The sequence below is a fragment of the Crotalus tigris genome, unplaced genomic scaffold (assembly GCF_016545835.1).
Source record: "Crotalus tigris isolate CLP2741 ecotype Arizona unplaced genomic scaffold, ASM1654583v1 scf7180000019692.1526454, whole genome shotgun sequence".
Taxonomy (NCBI): Eukaryota; Metazoa; Chordata; class Lepidosauria; order Squamata; family Viperidae; genus Crotalus; species Crotalus tigris.
In genome coordinates, this window is record NW_024097664.1 from 633,775 (window position 1) to 657,984 (window position 24,210).

Sequence of the window (24,210 nt, forward strand, 5' to 3'; positions counted from 1 at the left end):
TGATAGGAAACCTATGTTGAAACTTTATAAAGAGAGTAGAGAGGAACAACAAAGATGATTTGGGGTCTGGAGGCTAAATCGTATGATGAACGCTTGCGGGAACCACACATGCCTAGTTTAGCGATGGCAAGGACTAGGGGTGACGTGTTAGCAGCGTTCCAATATTTGTGGGCTGTCACGGAGAGGAGGGGAGTCAACCTATTCTCCAAAGCACCTGAAGGCAGGACAAGAAGCAATGAATGGAAACTAATCACGGAGAGAACCAACCTAGAACTAAGGGGAAATTTCCTGTTGGTGAGAACAATTAACCAGTGGAATGGCTTGCCTCTGGCAGTTGTGAGTGTGTCAGATCCTCAAAGAAATAAATCCTTTTTATGCCGTGCTTGCTTCTGTACCCATTTCTTGGGGCCTGCCATTCGGCCTTGCCACATTGCCCTTCCCTCAGGGCAAAGAATGCAGCCGAATACCATCACCCTTATCTGGAAGACGGTTTGCGTTGGAACCAGAAGGAAACTAAACGAAGAGAGACCTTGAGAGGTGCACCAAAGGAGCCAGTTACCAAAACACTATGCCACCGATGGATTGGCCGAGATTCAAACAGACAGTGGGACCCTGGGGGGGGGGGAAGTAACAAATATTGCTTTTGGTATATTGCTTGCGCGGGATTTTACTCCAGATCTTGCTTTGCTTCTTAGCTGTCACTAACTCCCGATAAAAGTTCCTTTTGAGACAATGCCTGTTTCAAGTTTTCTGCTTTCTTGGGGGGACTAGCTGTGAATACTCCAACATTGGAAGTTTTTAAGAAGAGACTGGACAGCCTGAAATGGTATAAGGTTTCCTGCCTGAGCAGGGGGTTTGACTAGATGACCTCCAAGGTCCCTTCCATCGTCGTCGTCGTCGTCGTCATCATCATCATCAATTAATTAAGTTGTTCTCACGACCTTGGCCCCAGGCACATTTCCCAGGAAGACACATCAAAGCAAAAGAGCAACAAAGTAAAATGGATACATCACAGAAAGGCCCCCAAGACCCCCTCCCACCAGAATGGCCGTGTCCTGATAGGGTTTCTATAGGGTTTCTATGGCAACCTACATGATTCCAGGATGCTGTGATCATCATAAATACACGCCAATGGACAAGCACCCCAGTTTTGATCCTATCAGTCAGAATAGAGCTGGAAGAGGCCTTAGTGGTCTTCTAGTCCGCCTCTAGTCGTTGTATACCAGACATGTCAAACACAAGGCCCGGGGGCCGGATGCGGCCTGCAAAATGGTTTCATGCGGCCCGCGAAGCCATCCTGGAAACAGTGAGGGAACGGCCCCCGCTGCCTTGGCCCTAGCCCAGGCCGGCTGGGAGCCAATGTATAATTTTGTGGTGGCCATCTATGCTGAAATGCATTCAGTCTTAGCTCCACAAGCCGGCTGGAAACAGCAAGGAACCGGCCCCTGCGGCGTCGGCCCTGCCCCCTGGGTGCATGCTGGGGAAGTGTCACCCTTTTTGAGGAATGAAGAAATGCACCATCGCCTGGAAGTGGCCAGCAAATGGCCCTCGCCTCCTTCACATATCCGGCTTGATGGGCTCTGCCCTGGTCCCACCCCCTTCCGCCAGAGACCCTCAGATCTGTCCCACTCCTACCCAGGCCCCCACAGGCTCCCTTGACGCGAATGATGTACAGCTGGCCAAGCCCACCCAGTAGGCCACACCCACTCCATCCACACCCACCCAGTAGGCCGCCCCCCCGTCCCCCTCCAGGGCAACTGCAATGCTGATGGGGCCCTCAATGAAATTGAGTTTGACACCCCTGCTGTATACAATTTGAGACAAGTAGCTGTCCAGTCTGTGGGTGCTTCATCACTGATTTATTTATTTTATTTATTTTATTTTATTTATGAGACTTATCTACCGCTTTAAGTGCAAGCACTCTCTAAGCGGTGTACACCAGTAAGCAATGTATATATATATATATTTACATTGCCCCCAACAATCTGGGTCCTCATTTTACCTACCCCGGAAGGATGGAAGGCTGAGTCAACCTTGAGCCGGTGAGATTTGAACCGCTGACCTGCTGAACACAGTCAGCTAAAGTGGCCTTTACTGTTGTGACTGTGACTGTGAGAGTGCCACAACAGTCACAAGTGTGGAGACCAGCCACGACCATTACTTTTTCAGTGCCGTTGCAAGTTGGAATGGTCACCACGTGGGTTATAACTTTGAACGGTGTGAAGCTGTATGAAGCCTGAGAACAGCACACAACAGGGTCAAAAAAAGTCTGCCGGAGCCTGGCGGTTCCAATTTCTGACCTGCCCAGTAGAGGGCGATAGAGGCCCAGGAAACGTCAGCCAGAAACTGCTTGAGCCTTCAGCCTGGGGCTGGCCAAGTGGATCAAAGGCTGACCTTAAGTACAATAACAGGAGTTCCATGCCCTGTTATTTCCAGGGGGTTACAACATTGGGGGGGCCAGCCTTGCTCTCCAGAGCCTCCTGCTGTAGGTCAGGCTCTGCAGTCAATCACGGGCCCCAGACCTTGGAGCCTTCTCAGCTCTGCCGGCGGTTGGCATCTGCTTAAATCCCGCTGGGCAAGTGGGGAGCCGCAAACTCAACCTTGCGGTGCCAAAAAAACCCAAGAGAGTCTTCTTTCCAGAGTTCAGGCTACAGGCTTCTTCTCCTGCTCTCTTGAAATGAAGGGGGACCTGGCAGGGGGGCTTGGTGGCCATGGCTGCCCCTCTTGTGTGGGAAGGGATGGTGCTCAGTGCACTGGGCTCAGCCTGGGCATCCTGTACAGCTCCAGAAGGGTCCTGCGCTGCCCGTGGCAGGAGAGAAAAGGGCTTGGCTGTGACCTCCTCCTGGGAACATCGATTATAGAATAGAATAGAATAGAATAGAATAGAATGGAATGGAATGGAATGGAATGGAATGGAATGGAATGGAATGGAATGGAATAGGAATAGGAATAGGAATAGGAATTAGAATAGAATAGGAATAGAATAAAATAGAATAGAATAGAAATAATAGAATGGAATGGAATGAAATGGAATAAGAATAGAATAGAATAGAATAGAATAGAATAGAATAGAATGCAAAGGAATAGAATAGAATATAGAATAGAATAGAATAATAGAATAGAATAATAGAATAGAATAGAATAGAATAATAGAATAGAATACAATAGAGTTTAGAATAGAATAGAATAGAATGCAAAGGAATAGAATAGAATATAGAATAGAATAGAATAATAGAATAGAATAATAGAATAGACTAGAATAGAATAATAGAATAGAATATGGAATGGAATAGAATAGAATAGAATAGAATAGAATAGAATGGAATGGAATGGAATGGAATGGAATAGGAATAGGAATTAGAATAGAATAGGTATAGAATAGAATAGAATAGAATAGAATAGAATAGAATAGAATAGAATAGAATAGAATGGAATGGAATGGAATAAGAATAGAATAGAATAGAATAGAATGCAAAGGAATAGAATAGAATAGAATAGAATAGAATAGAATATAGAATAGAATAATAGAATAGAATAGAATGCCAAGGAATAGATTAGAATAGAATAGAATAGAATAGAATAGAATATAGAATAGAATAGAATAATAGAATAGAATAATAGAATAGAATAGAATAGAGTTTAGAATAGAATAGAATAGAATATAGAATAATAGAATAGAATAGAATAGGAATAGGAATTAGAGTAGAATAGGAATAGAATAGAATAGGAATTAGAATAAAATAGGAATAGAATAGAATAGAATAGAATAGAAATAATAGAATAGAATGGAATTGGAATAGGAATAGAATTAGAATAGAAACAGGAATAGAATAGAATAGAATAGAATAGAATAGAATAGAATAGAACAGAGTAGAATAGGCATAGAATAGATGCTGGAAGGGATCTGGGAGGTCATCTAGCCCTACTCCCTGCCCAAGCAGGAGACCCTACACCATTTCTGTGCAAGATATTCTGTGCAGGATCCTCTGTGGAAAACGTCCTTGGATCTAACGATCCACCTGACAGAAAGGACAGCAATTTGCAGCGACAGCCAAAGGGCCCTTTCCTTCCCTTTGCTTCCGGCACACAATGTTTCTTTCCCGCCCTGCCCTGGGAACAGGCCAGCCAGGGAGGCTCTGACCTCAGATGGGGAGGATAATAAAAGCCTTCCAGGGGCAGGGCTGTCTCTCCTGATTCACAGGGGGTGGCCCGAACTTGGACCCAGAACGTTGCGTCACAGCGGTGAAGAAATCCTGCCCTGCCACGGGTAAGGGCAAAAATATACTAGCTGGCTCCCTGCCCACGTTTCCACCCCTCCACTCGGAGGGCCCGAGAAATATTTCCGAATTCTTTCCACGCATCAGCAGCTGCAAGTAGGTTAAAGGGTTGAGGAATGGAGGGGGAGAAGGCCTGCTTTGCTCCTGGCCTCTGGCTTCCTTCTTTTGCAAGAAGGTCGATTGGTTAGAGCAGTGTTTCCCAAACACTGCTCCAGCATCTTTTTTACATCGTGGTGACCAAAACTGGATGCACTCCTTAAAAACCTCCACCTCCATTGACTGTTAAGTAGCATCTACTGGAGTCTCTCCTGAAGACGTGGTGCCAACTGGAGGGGCTACAATTCCATGCTATCAGCAAACACCTCTGCTTTTAACAGCAGTTGGCATCCGCACCAGGAAGTGTTTCCTTTGCCAATTCCTTTGACTCAAAGACTTCTTGAAGGCAGAAGAGCCAACCTCTACTCAGAGGCAGGAGTAATTAGAAAAGAACAGAGGACAAGAGAGGGATCCACAAAGTGACAAACAGTGTCATCTTGAGGGACAAGCTGATTATTAAATAGGAGCCAGCATGGATTTGTCACAAAAAGTCACTCCTGGCTAGCTCTTTATTCGACAGAATAAAGTTGTGGGCGCTTCATCGCTGGAGGTTTTGAACAAGAGACAGGACAGGACAGTCACTTGTCTGAATACTGTGTACGGTTTTTTGCTTGAGCAGGGGGTTGGACTAGATCAGGGCTTTTCAACCTTTTCACCCATTGTACCACTTTTAGGATATGGCAACATCCAAGCACCACCAGTCACCTAGCAAGGTGTCAAAAACTTGATGACCAAAAAAAAAAAAAAAGGAAAAAAGTGATACAGGTAGTCCTTCACTTATAACAGTTTGCTTAGTGACTGTTCGAAGTTACAATGGCACTGAAAAAAGTGCCCCCCAAGCCACAGCCGAGCAAGACACCTGACTGCCCACCTGGCGGCACTCTTCCTCCTGTCCGAGGTTTTCATTGTGAGCATTTCTGTTGAGGATTGGCGGCAGGGGTGGGGTGAGGGAGTGTTTGGTTTTTATCCCCCCCCCCTCTGCTGGGTGGTTGCAGCAGGTTTTGGTCACTTCACATGACCCTGGGACTCTGTGAGTCATAAATATGAATCAGTTGCCAAGCATCTGAATGTAAATCACAAGAGCCTGGAGAGGCTGCAACATTCTAGCTGATCGGCGCTTCTCCTGGGCTCAGCAGAAGCGCCCATCGGGCTGGAATGTTGCAGCATCTCCAGTTTGTCTTGTGTTGAAGTCATCCCATTTCCCTCCCCCCCCTTGCAGATTTGCTTGGAAGCAGATGGGGTGCCTCCCTCTGGAAGGAAGAATTCACCTTGTGTTTAACTAACAGGGTTGTGCGTTGATCAACAAGAAAGCCGTTTGTGTTGTTGTAACTGTTGCCCCGGAGTCGCCACTTAAAAGGGAAAGGGACAAAAGCAGGCTGCCCAAATAAAAGGAGAGGGTCCAGGGCAGGCTGCAGTCCGGAGTGCAGCAGGCACCATGAGGAGAGCTGGAGAGGAAGTGGGTCTCTTTCTGCTGTGCCTGATGATCACAACCTGTAGAGGGGCACAGGGGTCCTCATGCCCAGGTGAGTAGCAGGCAGGCTGGTTCTGAAGAGCAGATCACGTAAAGTATTACTACCACTTTACAATGCCTTGGTAAGGCCACACTTGGAATACTGCATCCAGTTTTGGTCACTACGATGTAAAAAAGATGCTGAGACTCTACTAGAGTACAGAGAAGAGCAACAAAGATGATTAGGGGACTGGAGGCTAAAACATATGAGGAACGGTTGCTGGAATTGGGTATGTCTAGTCTAATAAAGAGAAGGACGAGGGGGGACAGGATAGCAGTCTTCCAATATCTCAGGGGCTGCCCCAAAGAAGAGGGAGTCAAGCGCCTGAGGGCAGGACAAGAAGCAACGGATGGAAACTCATCAAGGAGAGAAGCAACCTAGAACTAAGGAGAAACTTCCTGACAGTTAGAACAATTAACCAGTGGAACAACCTGCCTCCAGAAGCGGTGAATGCTCCAACACTGGAAGTTTTTAAGAAGAGACTGGACAGCCATTTGTCTGAAATGGTATAGGGTTTCCTGCCTGAGCAGGGGGTTGGACTAGATGATCTCCAAAGTCCCTTCCAACTTTATTATTATTATTATTATGGATTTGCACAGTCAGCCAGATGTTCAGACTGGATTTGGCATTTTGTCTACCTATCGAGTCCTTACCCAGGACCTGGGATAGGCAGATGTGGATGTTTGATGGTATTACAGGTATCGTCGCAGGATGGAAGCAGTTCCTAGTAAGGCCGCCTTTTGCAATTGACTAACAGCGAATTTGTCAATGCCAATGTTGTTCAAGTGGTGCTCCAGTTTTTTTGGGATTGCAAGGGAGCCTATACTATTGGTACTACCCTTGCTTGCTTTTGCCACAGTCTTTCTATTTCTATTTGTAGGTCTTTGTATTTTGTTATCTTCTCCAGTCTTTCTCTTCTATTCTGCTGTCTCCAGGCACTGCCACGTCCACTATCCAGACTTTTTTGTCTTTCTTATCGACAATTGTTAAGTCTGGGGTGTTATGTTGCAGGTGCTTGTCTGTTTGAATTCTGAAGTCCCAGAGCAGTTTAATTTTATCATTTTCTATGACTTTCTCTATTTTATGATCCCACCAGTTTTTGCTTACAGGCAAATGATATTTTTTACAGATCTTCCAATGCACCATTGTTGCTACTTTGTCATGCCGCTGCTTGTAATATGACCTCCAAGATCCCTTCCAACTTTATTATTATTATTATTATTATTATTATTATTATTATTATTATTATTATTATTACTTCAGAGATGAGAAGTTTGCTTCAGTTAAAAAAAAGTAATTCTTTGCTCCAAATGTTTTCCTTCCTTTGCAGAATTTAAGGAGCTGGGCCTGGATGGCAACGAGACAGTACTCATTGTGCGGGGGAGTCCAGGCTTGACAGGACCACAGGGGCCCCGGGGGCCTCCTGGTGCTCCAGGGGCCAAAGGTGGGTCTGTGCACAGAGGGTGAAGCTGGCTCCTGACTCTGACCCCTTCCCAAAGAAATAACCCGTCTGGCCACAAGGCAGAAGGAACCGCCACGAGTGAAGACGGCAAGGCACTGTCACGACAGGGAAGGGTCTCTCCAGCTGTGGAATCCCCCCCCTCCCAAAGGTGGCATTTCCTTGGGTTGAGCCGCCTGCTCCGGTTTCAGCCTGTGAAGAACAGGGAATGGCTGGGAGGGGGCAGCCCACCCAACCCCCCTTTTAACTGGGGGCTGCTCCCCCCCCCAAGAAGAGGGCCTGGCAGCCTCACTGTGCCTTTCCTTAACAGGTGAAAGAGGCTTGCAGGGGATCCCAGGGGGAATTGGAGCCCCTGGACCAAAAGGTAAGGTGGAACGAGAGGTGTTTGGATTCCAGGGTTGCAGGTGTGTTTGGGCAGCTGGTGGAGAGAGAGGGGGGCTTTGGGGAATGGAGCTCAGAGAAGGGACACTAAGTGGGGATCCGCATGCACATTTGCCCACCACCTCCACGGCGCGGTTCCACATGGCCAAAGGTTCACTAGTGGGCTGTGGCCCAGGGATTGGGGACCCTGGCCTCCATTCTTTGGCGCTCAGCCTTTCTTACGGTCCAACTTTCACAGCCCTACATTGCAACTGGAAAACAGTATACTATGCTCAATCTTGAATGATTACAGAAGTAGTGAAGCTGAATCTGAGGTTTTTCCTGTGCAAATAACGCAAAGGAAAACTTCCTCTCCAGCCCACTGTCCCTCCAGTTATCTGCAAATGTTCCAATCAGGTGCTTGTATATTATTTGGGAAACAGGTACTCAGTTCCCAGCTTTGCATATGGTTAATGAGCTTGGCTGGCTGGAGCTTCTGGCATGGCTCTGTTTCCATTCCCCCCCCCTCCCTTCTTCCTTACATTCCAATCTCTCTCTCTCCCCCCCCCCCCAATTGCTAATGGCAGGCTGTCATCTCATGAAGCTTGGATAGGTGAGATGCAGCCATGACAGCGTCTCTGGGGCTGCCTGGGGTGAGGACCAGGTTGAGTGCAGAAGGTCTCAAAAGAATTTCTTCCTTTTAATTCAGGAGAAAAAGGGGAAAAAGGAAAAGCTGGAGAGAAAGGTAAGAATTGGGACAGGCTGTTCTGGGAAGCTGGTTCTTATTGTGGGTGCCTTTACTTTACCAACCAGGAACTGTGCCTGCCGCAAATCACGTCAATCATGCCATCCGGTTTTGCTCAGCTGTGCCGGAAACATTTTCCAAAAGGAAGGGACACCCTTGAAAATGGCCTATAAGGCATTGGGGGCCTGGGGAAAAACCAGATGGTGGTACTTTATGAGCTTCTCCCCGCAAGGGGTCCAGTTGCTTGGGACCCTCTCTGGAGCCCGAGAGATGCTGTTGGATCCCCCTAAAGAAACGGAATTTCTCTTTTCATTCCAGGCCAGAAAGGCGACCCAGGACAAATTGGTAAGGTCTGCGGCTCCTCCGAGGGGAACAGCGGGAGGAGCTGCCATGGATCAGGGCCTCAGCCAGCCTCTGGAGCAAAAGGGGCCACCAGGCTGATTTGTGCAGCTCAGCCCCCTCTCCTCCCCCCTCCAAGGAGCTTAGCAGGGCATGAAGTTAGGCTGAAAGGGACCCCTGACAGGTAGGCAGGCTGGGGCACATCGGGCGTAGCTGAGCCTCTGTCTCCCCAAATTCAGATCAGCCTGGTGGGATCCCCTTCTCTGCCACATGGGGGGTGAAGGGGGGGTGGGGCAGAAATGGGCTTTTCTGCACTTCCTTCTTTTCTGCAGATGAGAAGAGGCTGCAGGCGCTTCAGTGCAAGCAAGGTGAGTGTGTGTATGGGGGGTCTTACTACCCATTCTTTTCCTAGCCCCTTCTCCCCCAATTCCTTGGCGAGCCGATTCTGTGGCCAGGCAGTTCCAGCATCTGCAGGATCCACTTCCAGCTTTTGGAAAACACAAAAAAACAAGTTTCATCTGTACATGAAAAATTGCTGCTCCAAAAACATTTCTGGAGGAGGGGGGAATCCAGCCCACCCATCCCCAATGTTAAGGAAAGCCCCCATCCCCAACTTGCAACACCACTGTAAGGACCCACCCCACTTTGCATCTTAAGAAGACAGAACTCTTGGAATATCTCTTCCAACAGGCACCTTTATTAAGAGAAGATGGTTGCAGGCGTTCTAGACAGGATCTGAGAGGCCAACCCCTACCATTCAATGTTTTAAGTGTTCCCAAGCAGACCCCACCCCACCGTCCTTCCAGCGACGATCCCAGGCGTTACATTTCCACCCCCTTTTCCTCGCTGCCGGCAGAAGGGAGACTTCAGAGAGTAGTAGATGAAAGGCGATGGCCATATTGTTATGGTCAGTCCTCTTGATGAGAATCACCTCCAGTCCTTTGTAGTTTAAATGAAGGAAGTGAGAGCCATAAAACCCCTTTGCTCATCCCCCTTCCCCTTCGTAGTATGACAGAATCCAGAGAGGGCAGAAATGGGGTTTTCCATAGTCGATAACTAGAAATTAAATATAATTGGATTCTGACAGAACGACAAGCAGGTTTTCTTCGTGGACACTCAATCAAGTCTTCACATTGTGCCACTTTATTAAAAGAGCATATCACAGTCCTTTGTAGTTTAAGTGAAGGAAGGGAGAGTCATAAAAACCCCTTGCTCCTTCCTCCCCTTTCGTAGTATGACAGAATCCACAAAGAGTAAGAAATGGGTCTTTTTTCAGAGTAGGTAGCTAGAAATGAAATGTAATTGGATTCTGACAGCCACACTGCAACCGTTTGGTCTGTTCAGCCAGCCGGATGCCTGTTGCCAACCAGCTGCAGCCAGAGAACAGGACCCCCAGGACTAAGAGAGGCGAGGGGCGTCTTGGCAAAGACCCTGGGGTAGACAACACCAACCTCTCCTGCCCTCTTTTTCTGCCCAGGTGCTCAAAATTGCAAAGAGCTCCTGAAAAAGGGGGTGGTCCTGAGCGGCTGGTACACCATCTACCCCCAAGGCTGCCAGCCGCTGGAGGTGCTGTGCGACATGGACACCGATGGAGGCGGATGGATTGTGAGTCCGGCGGAGGGCGGCTCTGCCGTGTGGCGCTTCTGCCCACCGTCCCTTTGAGGGAGGCCCGGGGGAAGGGGCTTATGCCCCACAGCAGACACACCCAGGATTGTAAGTTTGCTGCTTGCTAGAAATGGGATGAAACAGAAACAGAGTCTTTCGTGAGACCAGGAAGGGGGCTGGTTGGGACCGAGAAATGGAACCCAGCACTTCTGGGTGGGGAAGGCCAGCTCTGAGACCCCTAAAAATTTGGGAGGGAGGGGTCTGGGGAGAGAAAGCCTTTGATTTTGGGACCTGCCCAGAAGGAAGGTTAAGAATAGAATAATAGACTAGCATCATAACTTTATTGTCACTTTAAAGGTGCATGAATCAGCACGCATGAAAATGAGATTTCGTTGCATACAGCTGTCAAAGGGTAACCACCTCCAATATACACTGCATGAACATGACAATAAATAAATGGTGTATATACAGTACCCACATACACAGAGATAGGTGGCCCAGAGAAACAACACAGTCTAGTTCGGATGCATACATGTACCTGGTGAGAAAAACGGATCTTGAGAGTTTACCAGACCAATGGCGTCGGGCAGAGGTCCCCAACCTTTCCTGTTTGGCAGCCTGGAGGGAAAGGGAGGAGCGGGAAAATTTGTGCATGCGCACACATGCGCAAATGGGGCTGCTTGCACTCATGCGGCAGCTACTCACCTCATGGCGGCGCTAGCACGAGTGGGGGAGTGCACAAACATGTATGCACACTCGTCAGCCATTCCCACGGCCCGGTGGTCACCAGGCCACGGCCCGGTACCGGGCTGTGGCCCATAGGTTAGGCAACCCTGGCATAGGGAACAAAGTTGTTACAGAACCGGGCAGTCCTGCTATAAATACTTCAAAACCTCCTCTCAGAGGGGAGCAACAGGAACAGATGATGAAGTGGATATGTGGGAGTCTCTAACAATGCTCAGAGCTCTAAGCACATACAAGCGCGTGTAAGCAGCATCCTGAATAAGGGGAAGATATACTCTTCTCATCTGTCCTTACCAAGGCTCCCGATTCTCGCCCGCAGGTCTTCCAAAGACGGTCGGACGGCTCCGTGGACTTTTTCCGGGACTGGGCTGCATACAAGAAGGGATTTGGAAGCCAGCTGACCGAATTCTGGCTGGGGAACGACCACCTTCACCGCTTGACCTCGCTGGGTGAGGGGCTTCCTCTGGCAGCCCTGAACCCTCCTGCTGCCGGGGACGACAGGCGGAGGACCCTGGCTGGGAAGAACCTCGAATGGATCCTCAGCCTCCACTGTGGATGGTGGAGGCGCCAGAGGAACCTGGCAACGGGGCTGTGAGTCTTGGTGACCGAGCAGGGCGCAAAATGACCCACGTGGCTGTTCTCTTCGTCCTAGGAAAGAACGAATTGCGTATTGACTTAACTGATGTCGACAATCAGCAGTCCTTCGCCAAATATGCGTCCTTCCAGGTGGCGGCAGAATCCGACTGGTATCGACTAACTCTGGGCGCCTTCATGGGGGGCCCTGCAGGTGAGTCGCTGACGACGTCCAGGGGGCATCAGCGTCCTTCTCCGTGGGCCTCTTCGAATTGGGCAGTGCCAGTCAGGCGGTCACTCATGCCTTTGTCACCTCAAGACTGGATTACTGTAACGCGCTCTACATGGGGCTACCCTTGAAGAGCGTTCGGAGGCTGCAGTTGGTTCAGAACGCAGCCGCGAGAGCGATTGGGGGCGCGCCGAGGTACGCCCATGTGTCACCTATCCTCCGCGAGTTGCACTGGCTTCCTGTGGGTCTCCGGACGCAATTCAAGGTGTTGGTTATCACCTTTAAAGCCCTTCATGGCATAGGGCCAGGTTACTTACAGGACCGCATACTGCCGCACAGTTCCCAGAGACCGGCGAGGTCCCACAGATTGGGCCTCCTTCAGGTCCCGTCGGCCAGGCAATGTCGGCTGGCGGGCCCTCGGGGAAGGGCCTTTTCTGTGGTGGCTCCGACCTGGTGGAATCAACTTCCCCCCCGAGGTTCGAACTACTCCCACCCTGCCGGCCTTTAAGAAAGCCGTTAAAACTCTCCTGTTCCGGCAGGCCTGGGGCTGATGTCCCTGGGGGGGGCAGGGGCGGGATATGATCGGACACGCGGCATGAATGTATTTATTTTATTGTTTTATTGTTAGATGATTGTTTTAATTTTGTACGCCGCCCTGAGTCCCTTGGGATTGGGCGGCATATAAATTTTAGAAATAAATAAATAAACAAATAAATAAACTGGAGCTATCCTGAGCTGGCCTTCCAGGCACCCACCCCGCTGTCTGCCTCCCAGGTGACTCGCTCTCCTACCACAACAAGATGCCCTTCTCCACCCGAGACAAGCGGCAGGACCCCGAAAAGTTCAACTGCGCCGAGAAGTACAAAGGAGCCTGGTGGTATAAAGACTGCCACGTCTCCAACCTCAACGGGAAATACTGGCTGGGCGAACACAAATCTCGTGGGGACGGCATCAACTGGCAACAGGGGAGAGGCCACTACTATTCCTACAAGCGCTCAGAAATGAAAATCAGGCCCGTGGCTTAAGGAGGCTCCTTCAGCCGACGGGGGCTTTCCTTCCGAGGGGGGCCAAAGGGCATCTAGTCCACCCCCCTCTGCTTTTGATGGGCTACCTTGAGACAGAGCTTGTGTTTTTTTCAAAATTTACGTGATTAAATGGTCTCGAAGCAGCTACTCCGTGGTGCCTTTGCAGGATTGGGGGGGGGGGGGGCTTTTCCATTTGCTCCCCTTCAGCTCCACTGGAGTGAATATTGAAGAATTAAATAAAAATAACGATCGTTAACCCAGGCGAAGGTCTCCCATTTGTCTTTATTCCTAGAACAGTTTATTCTTGCATTTTACTGCAATCTCCGTTTTTATTGTTTTAGATACATTTCTTAGGATTTTAATGTGTTTAATGTTGAAAGGCGCCCGGAGTCATTTCCGTGCAAGATGCATGGCGAACCAATTTATAAATAAATAAATAAATAAATAACACCCCCCCCCCCCAAGCACAGAATGAAAAGGAGAAGCAAATCCATGTGGAAAGGATCCCACATTCTCTGGGGCCTGAAAAAGGTTTATTTGCCAATGCCAAAAGGGGAATTTGGATCTCCAGTAGGGACCACAACGCTGATGCTCCAGCAGCCATCTCTCCCTTACTCAACTACAGATCCCATCACAAGGGGGGGGGGGAATCTGATCCACAGATCCTCTGTGCAGAAGAGTGTGCTCCAGAGAGAGTGGAACTGACTTCCCCCAGAACAGCAAAGCCTACTCATTTTAGGGTTATTCTAAATCAGCGGTTCTCAACCTGTGGGTCGGGACCCCATTTGGGGTCGAACGACCATTTCACGGGGGTCGCCAAACAATGCAATCTGCCATTTTTTTCCCCTTTTCCTTAGCTGTGCTACTCCCTTTTATTCTATTGGCTTTTGAAAGCCAATAGAATAGACTCTCTTGAATAGAGTCTAATTCTTTTGGCTTTCAAAAGCCAATAGGAATTGTCCAGGCTGTCTCTGCCCTGCTGAGCCCGCCAAAAGTCCCGTTCTGCAAACGGTGCTGCACCAGTTGAGTAGTCCTCAACTTACGACCGGTTGGGGGTCGCGGCATTAAAAAGGTTGAGAACCACTGTTCTAAATATATACAGGTACCAAGCATAACCACATACAGACATACTCCTAAACCAGGGGTCCCCCAACGCCCGGTCCGTAGACCAGTACCAGGCCACGGTATGCCAGCAACCGATCCGCACAAACAAGCAAAGCCCCGTCCGCGGGATAAAGGCAGCACACGAAACCACGTCCCCTCCGGTCCGGGGAAAAATCTCTCTCCACGGAACCAGTCCCTGGTGCCCAAAGGTTTGGGGACCTCTGTCGTAAAGTACAGTAGTATCAGCGATTCAAAACGGGGAACTATTTCCCCTTTTGGCAGCTGTAACCCCGACACTGACGGACAGCCACTTGGGTGGGAAAGGAACAGGATTTCAGTGAGAACTTTTCCTTCCGGGGCTCCCGCAGATGTGGCTTCCCTATCCAACGACAGGAAGTCCTCGACTTATCATCATTTGTTTAGTGACTGAGTCACGCTGGCTCAGGAATTCTGGGAGTTGAAGTCCCCAAGTCATGAAGGGGCCATAGGTCCCCCATGCTGGCTCAGGAATTCTGGGAGTTGAAGTCCATAAGTCATGAAGGGGCCATAGTTCCCCCATGCTGGCTCAGGAATTCTGGGAGTTGAAGTCCACCAGTCATGAAGAGGCCATAGTTCCCCCATGCTGGCTCAGGAATTCTGGGAGTTGAAGCCCCCAAGTCATAAGGGGGCCATAGTTCCCCCATGCTGGCTCAGGAATTCTGGGAATTGAAGTTCCCAAGTCATGAAGGGGCCATAGTTCCCATGCTGGCTCAGGAATTCTGGGAGTTGAAGTCCCCGAGTCCTAAAAGAGCCAAGTTCCGGGGAGGGCGGGGCGCGGGGCGGGACCGAGCCGGGAGGGGCGGGGCGGGGGAAGGCGTCCGCCCCTTAAAAGCGCGAGCGCGGCGGGGGTGCACCAGGCGCTGCCCGACTCTCCGCCGGGCTCCGGAGCTCTCGGGCCGCGCGTGGCGCAGGTGCGCGGTCCGGCTTTTCTCCTCGCGGCGCTCTGACGGCTCGGCCGGCCGGCCGGGATGGGAGCGGCCGCCCTGGCGCTGCTGCTGCTGGCGCTGCTGCTGCTGCTGCTGGCGGCGGCGGCGCTGAGCCCGCGGCTCCGGTTCCGGGCCAAGATCAGCAGCTACTGCGCGCTCTGCGTGACGGCCTCGGCCCTCACCAGCCTGGCCTGCCTGCTCTGGAACGGCGGGCGCACCGTCCGCAACATGACGTGAGTCCCCGCCGCCGCCCTGGCCCGCCTGGGCTCCCCGCGGCCAAGGGCAGCCTCGCCCGTCCGCCGCCTCGCCCGGGCCCCGCGGTTGGCTCCGGCCTCTGCCGGGAGCCCCAAACCCTGGCCGGGCTCGCTCTCTAGAAGGGCGGCGCTTCTCCACGCCTTCTCCCCCCCACCCCTCCTGCCTTCTAGAAGGGCTCTTGTTCAGCTTGGGATCGCCTGGTGGTCTCCCGTCCCGGGACTCTTCCCCGGGCGCCCACCGCTGCGCTGCTGAAAAAAAGGGGGGGGGGAGAGAGAGATCAGCTTGGGATCGCCTGGTGGTCTCCCATCCCGGGACTCTTCCCTGGGCGCCCACCGCTGCGCTGCTGAAAAAAAGGGGGGGGGAGAGAGAGATCAGCTTGGGATCGCCTGGTGGTCTCCCGTCCCGGGACTCTTCCCTGGGCGTCCACCGCTGCGCTGCTGGAAAAAAGGAGAGAGAGAGAGGGGGGGGCACAGCCCCTCGGTGGAAGCGCCTGAAAGAAGCCCCTTGGGGGGTGGGAGCCGGTCTGGAGAGGCTCTTTTGCCTCGCCAGAGTTCTGCTTAAGCCCCCCCCCCACTTCCCATCCCCGGCTGCAGAAAGGGGAGACCCCAGGGCCCTTGGAGCAAGTCTTGCCCTCCTCCCCTTCCCCGGGGTCTCCTCTCCTGTCTTGGGTGGTGGGTGTCGTCCTGCCCTGGCATCTCTGACAAGCTTTCTCTCCATGCCCACCCCCCCACCCCCCCCAATTGCCCCTAGGCAGCCCTCCCTGCTTGCCCAGCCTTTTCTGGCTGCTCATTATACCTGATGAATAGTCAATGGCAGGTGTTGTTCGTGGCACGGCCCACCCCCACGAGGCCACCAATCCCAGGGACCGAAAAAGGGAGGAGAAGCAGACCACAGTACGCACCTGGGTTCTCTCCTGGTCGATGGCCTGGCTGCTTCTCCAAGCACTGAAGCCTCGGCTCAGCCCATAAGGGCAGGTTGGGCCCCGGGGGGGGGAGGAATGGGGGTGCCAGAGCAGGCAGACCCCCAATGCAGACTGCAAGGCGGGACTTGAACTTGGTAACTTTCAGAATTAGAATCAGAATCCAAATAGAGCTGAGAGGGACCTTGGAGGTCTTCTAGTCCAGCCCCCTGCTCAAGCAGGAGACTATACCAGGGGTAGGCAACCTTGGCTCTTTTATGACTCGTGGACTTCAACTCCTAGAATTCCTGAGCCAGTCCACGAGTCATAAAAGAGCCAAGGTTGCCTACCCCTGCTCTATACAATTTAAGATAAGTGACTGGTCCAGTCTCTTTTTAAAAACCTCCAACGTTGGCGCACCGACAACTTCTGAAGGCCAGCTGTTCCACTGGCTAATTGTCCTCACTGTTAGGAAGTTTCTCCTTAATTCCAGGTTGCTTCTCTCCTTGATTGTTTCTTGTCCTACACTCTGGTGCTTTGGAAAATAAGTTGACCCCCTTCTCTTTGTGTTGTTGTTAATTGCGAAGTCGTGTCCAACCCATCGCGACCCCACGGACAATGCTCCTCCAGGCCTTCCTGTCCTCTACCATCTTCTGGAGTCCATTGAAGCTCACACCTACTGCTTCAGTGACTCCATCCAACCACCTCATTCTCTGTCGTCCCAGTCTTCTCTTGCCCTCCATCTTTCCCAGCATTAGGCCCTTCTCCAGTGAGTCCTTCCTTCTCATTAGGTGGCCAAAGTATTTGAGTTTCAACTTCAGGATCTGGCCTTCTAAAGAGCAGTCAGGGTTGATCTCCTCTAGGAGTGACCGGTTTGATCACCTTGCAGTCCAGGGGACTCTCTTTGTGACAGCCCCTCAAATATTGGAAGATTGCTCTCATGTTCCCCCGGTCCTTCTTTTCTCTAGACTAGCTATACTCAATTCCTGCAACTGTTCTTCATATGTTTTAATCTCTAGGCCTTTGATCATCTTAGTTGCTCTTCTTTGCACTTTTTCCAAAGTCTCAACATCTTTTTTGTAATGTAGTGACCACAACGAGATGGCGTATTCCAGATGTGGTAGTAATACTTCATGTGATTTTGATTCTATGCCTCTGTTTATATAACAACACTTTAAAAAGTGTGGCCTTCAATCCTCACAGTTCCCAGCGTGAACTGCAAACAGGTTTAAAAAGTTGTCAAGGCTGAGAAACAATGTTGTTGTAGCTAAATGAAACACTTTCAACAATTCCTAACCATTTGAAACAATACTTCCTGTGCAGCTAATTGTGAAACATTGTAGAAAGAGTTTTCTAGCTAGCAGCCTGCAACCATCTTCCCCACCCAGAAGCCTTTCAGAGATGTTACACTGTAAACTCCATGGTTCCCAGCCAACATGGCTCCTGGGCATTCTGTGGGTTGTAGCTGCCAAGTTGGAGAAGGCAGAAGTAGCGGAACCATCTTCAAAAGTCTATAAAGTGGATCACGCCGTTTTAGTGATTGCCACTGAGGTGCTGTGGTGAAAAAGATGAATTGGTTTTGGGGAAACCCTGGTTCAACCCCCCCCCTTGTGCCACCCCCCCCCTCAAAATTTTCTGAAGAACCAGGCACTGTCTCTAATTGTTGGCTTGAGCTGATTGGTAAAAGGTGGGCCACAAATCTGACAACAAATCGGAAATAAATAAGGTGGGGATTAAAAGATTATTCTGAATTGGGCAGGATAGCCAATACTCTGTTCAGGGGCTCTGCCTTGAGACCCCGCTGTGCCTCGTAGCCCCAAATAAAAAAATATATGGTTTCAAACCAACAAACAGAGCTTAATGTGTAGCTTTCCTATCCAAACACAGGGAGAAATGTTTATAGGAGCTCACACCAAGCTCCATCCTGGCTATAAATCCTAACCCTTGCCTCTTCCAAAGCTGATCTGGGTTCTCAGTGTCTCAGTTTAAGAGGGCCATGATTCCTTCTGGTTAGGATTAGGAATTAGGAATCCAACCTGCTGTGTTTTGCTATGGAAGTTGCACAGCCTTTTCCCAGGTTCTGAGTAAATCCCTTTTATTCTTTTGCTTCCGGAAATCTGTGACGCCTTTTCCGGTTGAGGTGTTGTGATTGGCTTGCACAGAATGGGCACTTAATTGTGGAAAAGTGGGTAATGGTTTTAATTAAACCGGAGCCTTGGTAATGTCTAGCAAGGAATTGGATGGAAGAATTTTCTAGTATAGGGAGAAGTTCTACATTTAAAACTCGGACCACACGTTTTCTGAACAGTTTTTATCCCAGAGCTAGAATTGCACTTAATAATGAACTAAGAGGCCACCGTCAGTGAACTGTTGGACCAGTAGTTGTCAACCTTTTTAATGCCGTGACCCCCAACTGGTCGTAAGTCGAGGACTATTCAACCAGTCATTAAGTTGAGAACTACTCAACTGGTGCAGCACTGTTTGCAGAATGGGACTTTTGGCGGGCTCAGCAGGGCAGAGACAGCCTGGACAATTCCTGTTGGCTTTTGAAAGCCAATAGAATTAGACTCTATTCAAGAGAGTCTATTCTATTGGCTTTCAAAAGCCAATAGAATAAAAGGGAGTAGCGCAGCTAAGGAAAAGGGGGAAAAAATGGCGGACTGCATTGTTTGATGACCCCTGTGAAATGGGGTCCCGACCCACAGGTTGAGAACCACTGTGTTGGACAGTATTACTTGGTCTGTTGGGTGGATGTTTGGGTGGTTTTAGGGGTGGGAAATTGTGGTGGGTATGTGTGTGTTTGGGGATTATGTATGTGGGACCTGGTCTTTGGGTGTCACGTAAATTTCGTTGTATACACATACAATGTATACACATACATTGTATACACATACAATGACAATAAAGTTTGTTTATTTATTAAAGCTAAGGAAAAACTTCTGAATCATGAGATCTGTCCGTGAACTGTAGTAAGGTTCTCCACTTTTGGAGTTTTTGAGAAAAAGTTGGATAGCCACCTCCTGGGGATGATTTTCCTCCATATTGGAGAAACGTGAACTAGATCACTGTGAATGAAAGAAATATCTGCCTTGGCCGCCATGTTACAGATAGTCCTCATTTAGCGGCCACAATTATCTTTGGCAGCTCTGTAGTTTAAATGATGCCATTGCTAACCTTGTAACTGTAACAGTGCAACCCTTTCCCCCACTCCCTTGCCCTTCGGAATGCTCCTACCCAACCCTGGGATAATTAGCAAGAGGGTAATTAAAGTAATTTTGTATTTACATTTGAGTATGCCTGCAGCCTTGAGGGTGCTCTGCAAACGGCGAGTATGTTCCTTCCGATGGGCTTGCTTACTCTCTTGCAATCCCTTCCTCTCCAACATCTCTGCAATGGGGAGAAAGAAAAACAAGTCAGGCAGAGGACAACAGGTTCTGAATGTAACATTAATCATGTGACCGAGAGTCATTGCAGAGGTCATAAACGGCAGGCATTGCTTAAAGATTTTTTTTTTTCCCCCAGCGCTGTTGTAACTTCAAATGATTGCCGAATGAGGCAATTGGTAAGGGATATCTCCCTGCACCAAACATCCCAAATATTTGTGCCTTTCTTTTTGTCAAGTTCAAGGCCACGGCTCACCCTAGGGATAAAAACCTGACTCTGAAAAAGTAGATGGACCAAGATGAAAAGTCCAGAGACTGAACCAAACTTTATACAAAGCAACAAAGTGTTTGCCACAAGGAGTAATAGTAATAGTAGTAAAGTTGGAAGGGACCTTGGAGGTCATCTAGTCCAACCCCCTGCTCAGGCAGGAAACCCTACACCATTTTGGAAAAATGGCTGTCCAGTCTCTTCTTAAAAACTTCCAGTGTTGGAGCATTTACTGCTTCTGGAGGCAGGCTGTTCCACTGATTAATTGTTCTCACTGTCAGGAAGTTTCTCCTTAGTTCTAGGTTGCTTCTCTCCTTGATTAGTTTCCACCCGTTGCTTCTTGTCCTGCCTTCAGGTGCTTTGGAAAATAGCTTAATTCCCTCTTATTTATGGCAGCCCCTGAGATATTGGAATACTGCTATCATGTCCCCCCTTGTCCTTCTCTTCGTTAAACTAGACATACCCAATTCTCGCAACCGTTCCTTATATGTTTTAGCCTCCAGTCCCCTAATCATCTTTGTTGCTCTTCTCTGTACTCTTTCTAGAGTCTCAGCATCTTTTTTACATCATGGTGACCAAAACTGGATGCCGTATTCCAAGTGGGCCTTACCAAGGCCTTGTAAAGTGGTATTAATCATGTGATCTTGATTCTATCCCTCTGTTAATGCAGCCTAGCACTGTGTTGGCCTTTTTGGCAGCTGCAGCACACTGCTGGCTCATATTTAGGTGATTGTCTACTAGGACTCCGAGGTCCCTCTCACAGTTAGTACTATTGAGCATGATGCCACCTATGCTGTACTTGTGCATTTGGTTTTTCTTGCCTAAATGTAGAACCTTTCAGTGTTAGTTGGGTAAAGGGCTACCAGACTCCCCCCAGTTTTTAGCTACTATAAGGTCTCTTGTTTTCTGGGCATGGTGACATTCTTTGCAGCCCAACGTCTTGGAAGATGTTGCATTAGGCAGTAACCAGGAGAAACCAGTAGCCAGCCTAAACCTCCCCCCCCTCACTTCCTGTCTACTTGATGGTTGAGTATATTAAACCCTTGGTAGATATGCAGTTCCTGGAATGCTTTTCAATCAAGGCAACAAGTAGAGACAGGAAATCTGAGTCGCTCCCTTTCCCCCTTCTTTAAACATTACAAAAGCTAGACGTTGGCTGACTGTCTTTGCGTTGGCCATTTTGGCTTCTTCTGCATCCCGGGAGCCAATAAGAGCAGCTGAAAAGGACTTTCCTTTCAGGAGGAACTTCCTGTTTCACCTTGAACCCTCTTCTCCGGGGTTCCTGGGAGCAAATTCAACCTATCGGCCTCTATTTACTGACTTTCCCAGAGTCCCTTGGGGTGATGACAATGTTATCCATTTAGTGGTGTCCGACTCTTGGCAGTTCTATGGGCCAAGGGGGTGGATATGATTTAAAAAAAACCCTGGTCCTTTTCTGTCATGTTTATTTAAGAGGGGAAATGGATGTTTTAAGCTTAGGAATAGAATAGAATAGAATAGAATGGAATGGAATGGAATGGAATAGAATAGAATAGAGAATGGAATGGAATGGAATGGAATAGAATAGAATAGAATAGAATAGAATAGAATAGAGAATGGAATGGGATGGGATGGAATAGAATAGAATAGAATAGGAATAGAGAATGGAATGGAATGGAATAGAATAGAATAGAATAGAATAGAATAGAATAGAATAGAATAGAATAGAAGAATAGAATAGAATAGAATGGAATGGAATGGAGTGGAGTGGAGTGGAGTGGAATGGAATGGAATGGAATGGAATGGAATGGAATGGAATAGAACAGAACAGAGAATGGAATGAAATGGAATGGGATGGGATGGGATGGAATAGAATAGAATAGAATAGAATAGAATAGAATAGAATAGAATAGAATAGAGAATGGAATGGAATGGAATGGAATAGAATAGAGTGGAGTGGAGTGGAGTGGAATGGAATGGAATGGAATGGAACGGAACGGAACGGAACAGAATAGAGAATGGAATGGAATAGGATAGGAAGGGACCTTAGTCCAGCCCCCTGCTCAAGCAGGAGAATCTATCTCATTTCAGACAAATGGCTGTCCCGTTTCTTCTTTAAAACTTCCAGTGTTGGAGTATTTACCGCTTCTGGAGGCAGGTTGTTCCCCTGGTTAATTGTTCTAACTCTCCGAAAATTTCTCCTTAGTTCTAGGTTGCTTCTCTCTTTAGTTAGTTTCCATCCGTTGCTTCTTGTCCTGCCTTCAGGTGCTTTGGAGAATAGCTAGACTCCCTCTTCTTTGGGGGCAGCCCCTGAAATATTGGAACACTGCTATCATGTCCCCCCTTGCCCTTCTCTTCATTAAACCTGTTGTTGTTGGTTGCGAAGTCTTGTCCGATCCATCACGACCCCATGAACAACCTTCCTCATTAAACTAGACTCTTCTTTATATGTTTTAGCCTCCAGTCCCCTTTGGAGATTTATTTCTCCTTTTCAGCTCCTGAATTCCCAAAGGTCCCTGTCCTTTGAGGGAACGGGTTGCCTTTCCACACATCTTGCTGATTGTGATGTGAATGAGCCAAACCCAAAATGTGCCTCCTCCCCTCCGATAAACAGTGTTTTGAATATGGAGCTGCATAAGCTCAAAGGGCTGGCTCTGAAAACTTGCTGGAAGAGGACCAAGGAGGCAAGGACTGCAAACAGCAAGTTGCCCAATCCAGGTTGGAAAGTTTACTCTGTGTCAGAAGAAGTGTGCATGTCCACAGGGAGGGGAAACGGTTCTGTCGTCTGGCGGGGACCTTCCTGCTTTGCCCGTGGTGGGCTGCTGGAGGTCTCTCAGAAGGGTGGAATTGTTGAAATAAAGCAATGCCTCCCATAGGTATCTTTTAAAAAAGCTGTTTTAAAAACCGTGTCTCTGGAAAGCCCCCCCCCCATAGGCTGGAGGTTTAATGCGGTTTGTTGGGCTTGGGTTTTAATGTGGCTGGGCTTTGTAAAGGCCAGGTTTATGGCTTGCTGCAATGTGTGAATGTTGCGGGAAGCTCAGATGGCATCAAAATGTAATTCTTGAACTCGGCCAGAAAAAAGATCCCTGGATTCAGTTTCTCGCGTTCCCCCCAAGGATAGATAGCCTTGGAAGAACTGACTAGAAGCGTGAAATATTTTAGCCCAGGGGTGTCAAACTCAATTTCATTGAGGGCCGCATCAGCATTGCGGTTGCCCTGGGGGGGGGAGGTGGGTGTGGCCAGGGTAGGTGTGGTCTACTGGGTGGGCGTGGATGGAGTGGGTGTGGCCTACTGGGTGGGTGTGGCCAGCTCTACATCGTTCGCGTCAAGGGTGCCTGTGGGGGCCTGGGCAGGAGTGGGACAGATCTGAGGGTCTCTGGCAGAAGGGGGTGGGACCGGGGCAAGTGCTAAGGCATGGTCCACTGGAGGAGCCTCACTGCTCCTCTCAGGCCATGTGGGGGGGGGGGTTTATGGAGCTAAGACTAATGCATTTCTGCATAGATGGCCATTGTACATTGGCTCCCGGCCGGCCTAGGCCAGGGCCAAGGCAGTGGGGGCCGTTCCCTCACTGTTTCCAGGATGGCTTTGCGGGCCACATGAAACCACTTCGCGGGCCGCATCTGGCCCCCGGGCCTTGTGTTTGACATGTCTGTTTTAGCCGATTCTGGAGAGCCTCTACAGCCTCGCAGTGAAGACTGAGGTGGACAGTTCCCTTCCACACCCTTTGTAGAATCCGAGTAAAAGTCAGCTGGTGCCCTCCAGATGTGTGGGCATGTGCCGAAAGGGGAATGGCGTGAGTTGCGATTCCCAGGACTCCTTGAGAACATCAGGTTGGGAAAGACAGCCCCAGAGCAGTTTACACATCTGTGTCCGAGTCCAACTGAAAAGATCACCTGGTGGCTCAAGGCAGGTGAGAATCCTAATTCAACCTATGCAGCTCTCCAAGTGGCTGTTCAGACTTGGCCTGCGTCAGGCTGGGGCAGTTCATGCTAGGCTGAGGGTTGTGGGGATGGCTTGATCTCCTGGCCTTTTTAGAATAGAATAGAGGTGGAAGGGACCTTGGAGGTCTTCTAGACCAGCCACCTGCTCGAGCAGGAGAACCTATACTATCTCAGACAGGTGACTGTCTAGTCTCTTCTTAAAAATCTCCAGTGATGGAGCGTCCACGATTTCTGAAGGCAAGACGTTCCACTGGTTGATTGTCCTCGCTGTCAGGAAGTTTCTCCTTAATTCCAGGTTGCTTCTCTCCTTGATCAGTTTCCAATCATTCTTTCTCATCCTTCCCTCTGGTGCTCTGGTGAACAACCTGGCCCCTTCTGCCTTGGGGCAGCCCCTAACATACTGGAATGCTGCTATCATGTCTCCCCTATTTCTTCTTTTCTTTAGACTAGCTCC

The 24,210-nt window shown here is 49.4% G+C and overlaps 3 protein-coding genes across 3 annotated transcripts in view; 2 read left to right on the top strand and 1 right to left on the bottom strand.

Moving 5' to 3' along the window:
* LOC120317510 (zinc finger protein 501-like) overlaps positions 1–24,210 on the bottom strand; it is a 661,069-nt gene that overhangs the window by 204,748 nt on the left and 432,111 nt on the right. The gene's annotated exons all lie outside the window — the stretch shown is intronic.
* On the top strand, positions 5,740–13,225 carry LOC120317527 (ficolin-1-like). Its single transcript, XM_039364204.1, has 10 exons — positions 5,740–5,896; positions 7,215–7,328; positions 7,654–7,707; positions 8,413–8,448; positions 8,767–8,793; positions 9,120–9,155; positions 10,265–10,392; positions 11,456–11,585; positions 11,789–11,923; positions 12,713–13,225. The coding sequence occupies exons 1-10, from the start codon at positions 5,809–5,811 to the stop codon at positions 12,961–12,963; spliced, it is 999 nt and encodes a 332-aa protein (XP_039220138.1). The 5' UTR covers positions 5,740–5,808; the 3' UTR covers positions 12,964–13,225.
* Positions 14,953–24,210, top strand: part of AGPAT2 (1-acylglycerol-3-phosphate O-acyltransferase 2) — a 37,476-nt gene continuing 28,218 nt past the window's right edge. The window contains exon 1 of the mRNA XM_039364208.1: positions 14,953–15,265. Within this exon, the coding sequence (XP_039220142.1) occupies positions 15,075–15,265 (191 nt within the window). The 5' untranslated portion in view covers positions 14,953–15,074. The remainder of the gene's footprint in view (positions 15,266–24,210) is intronic.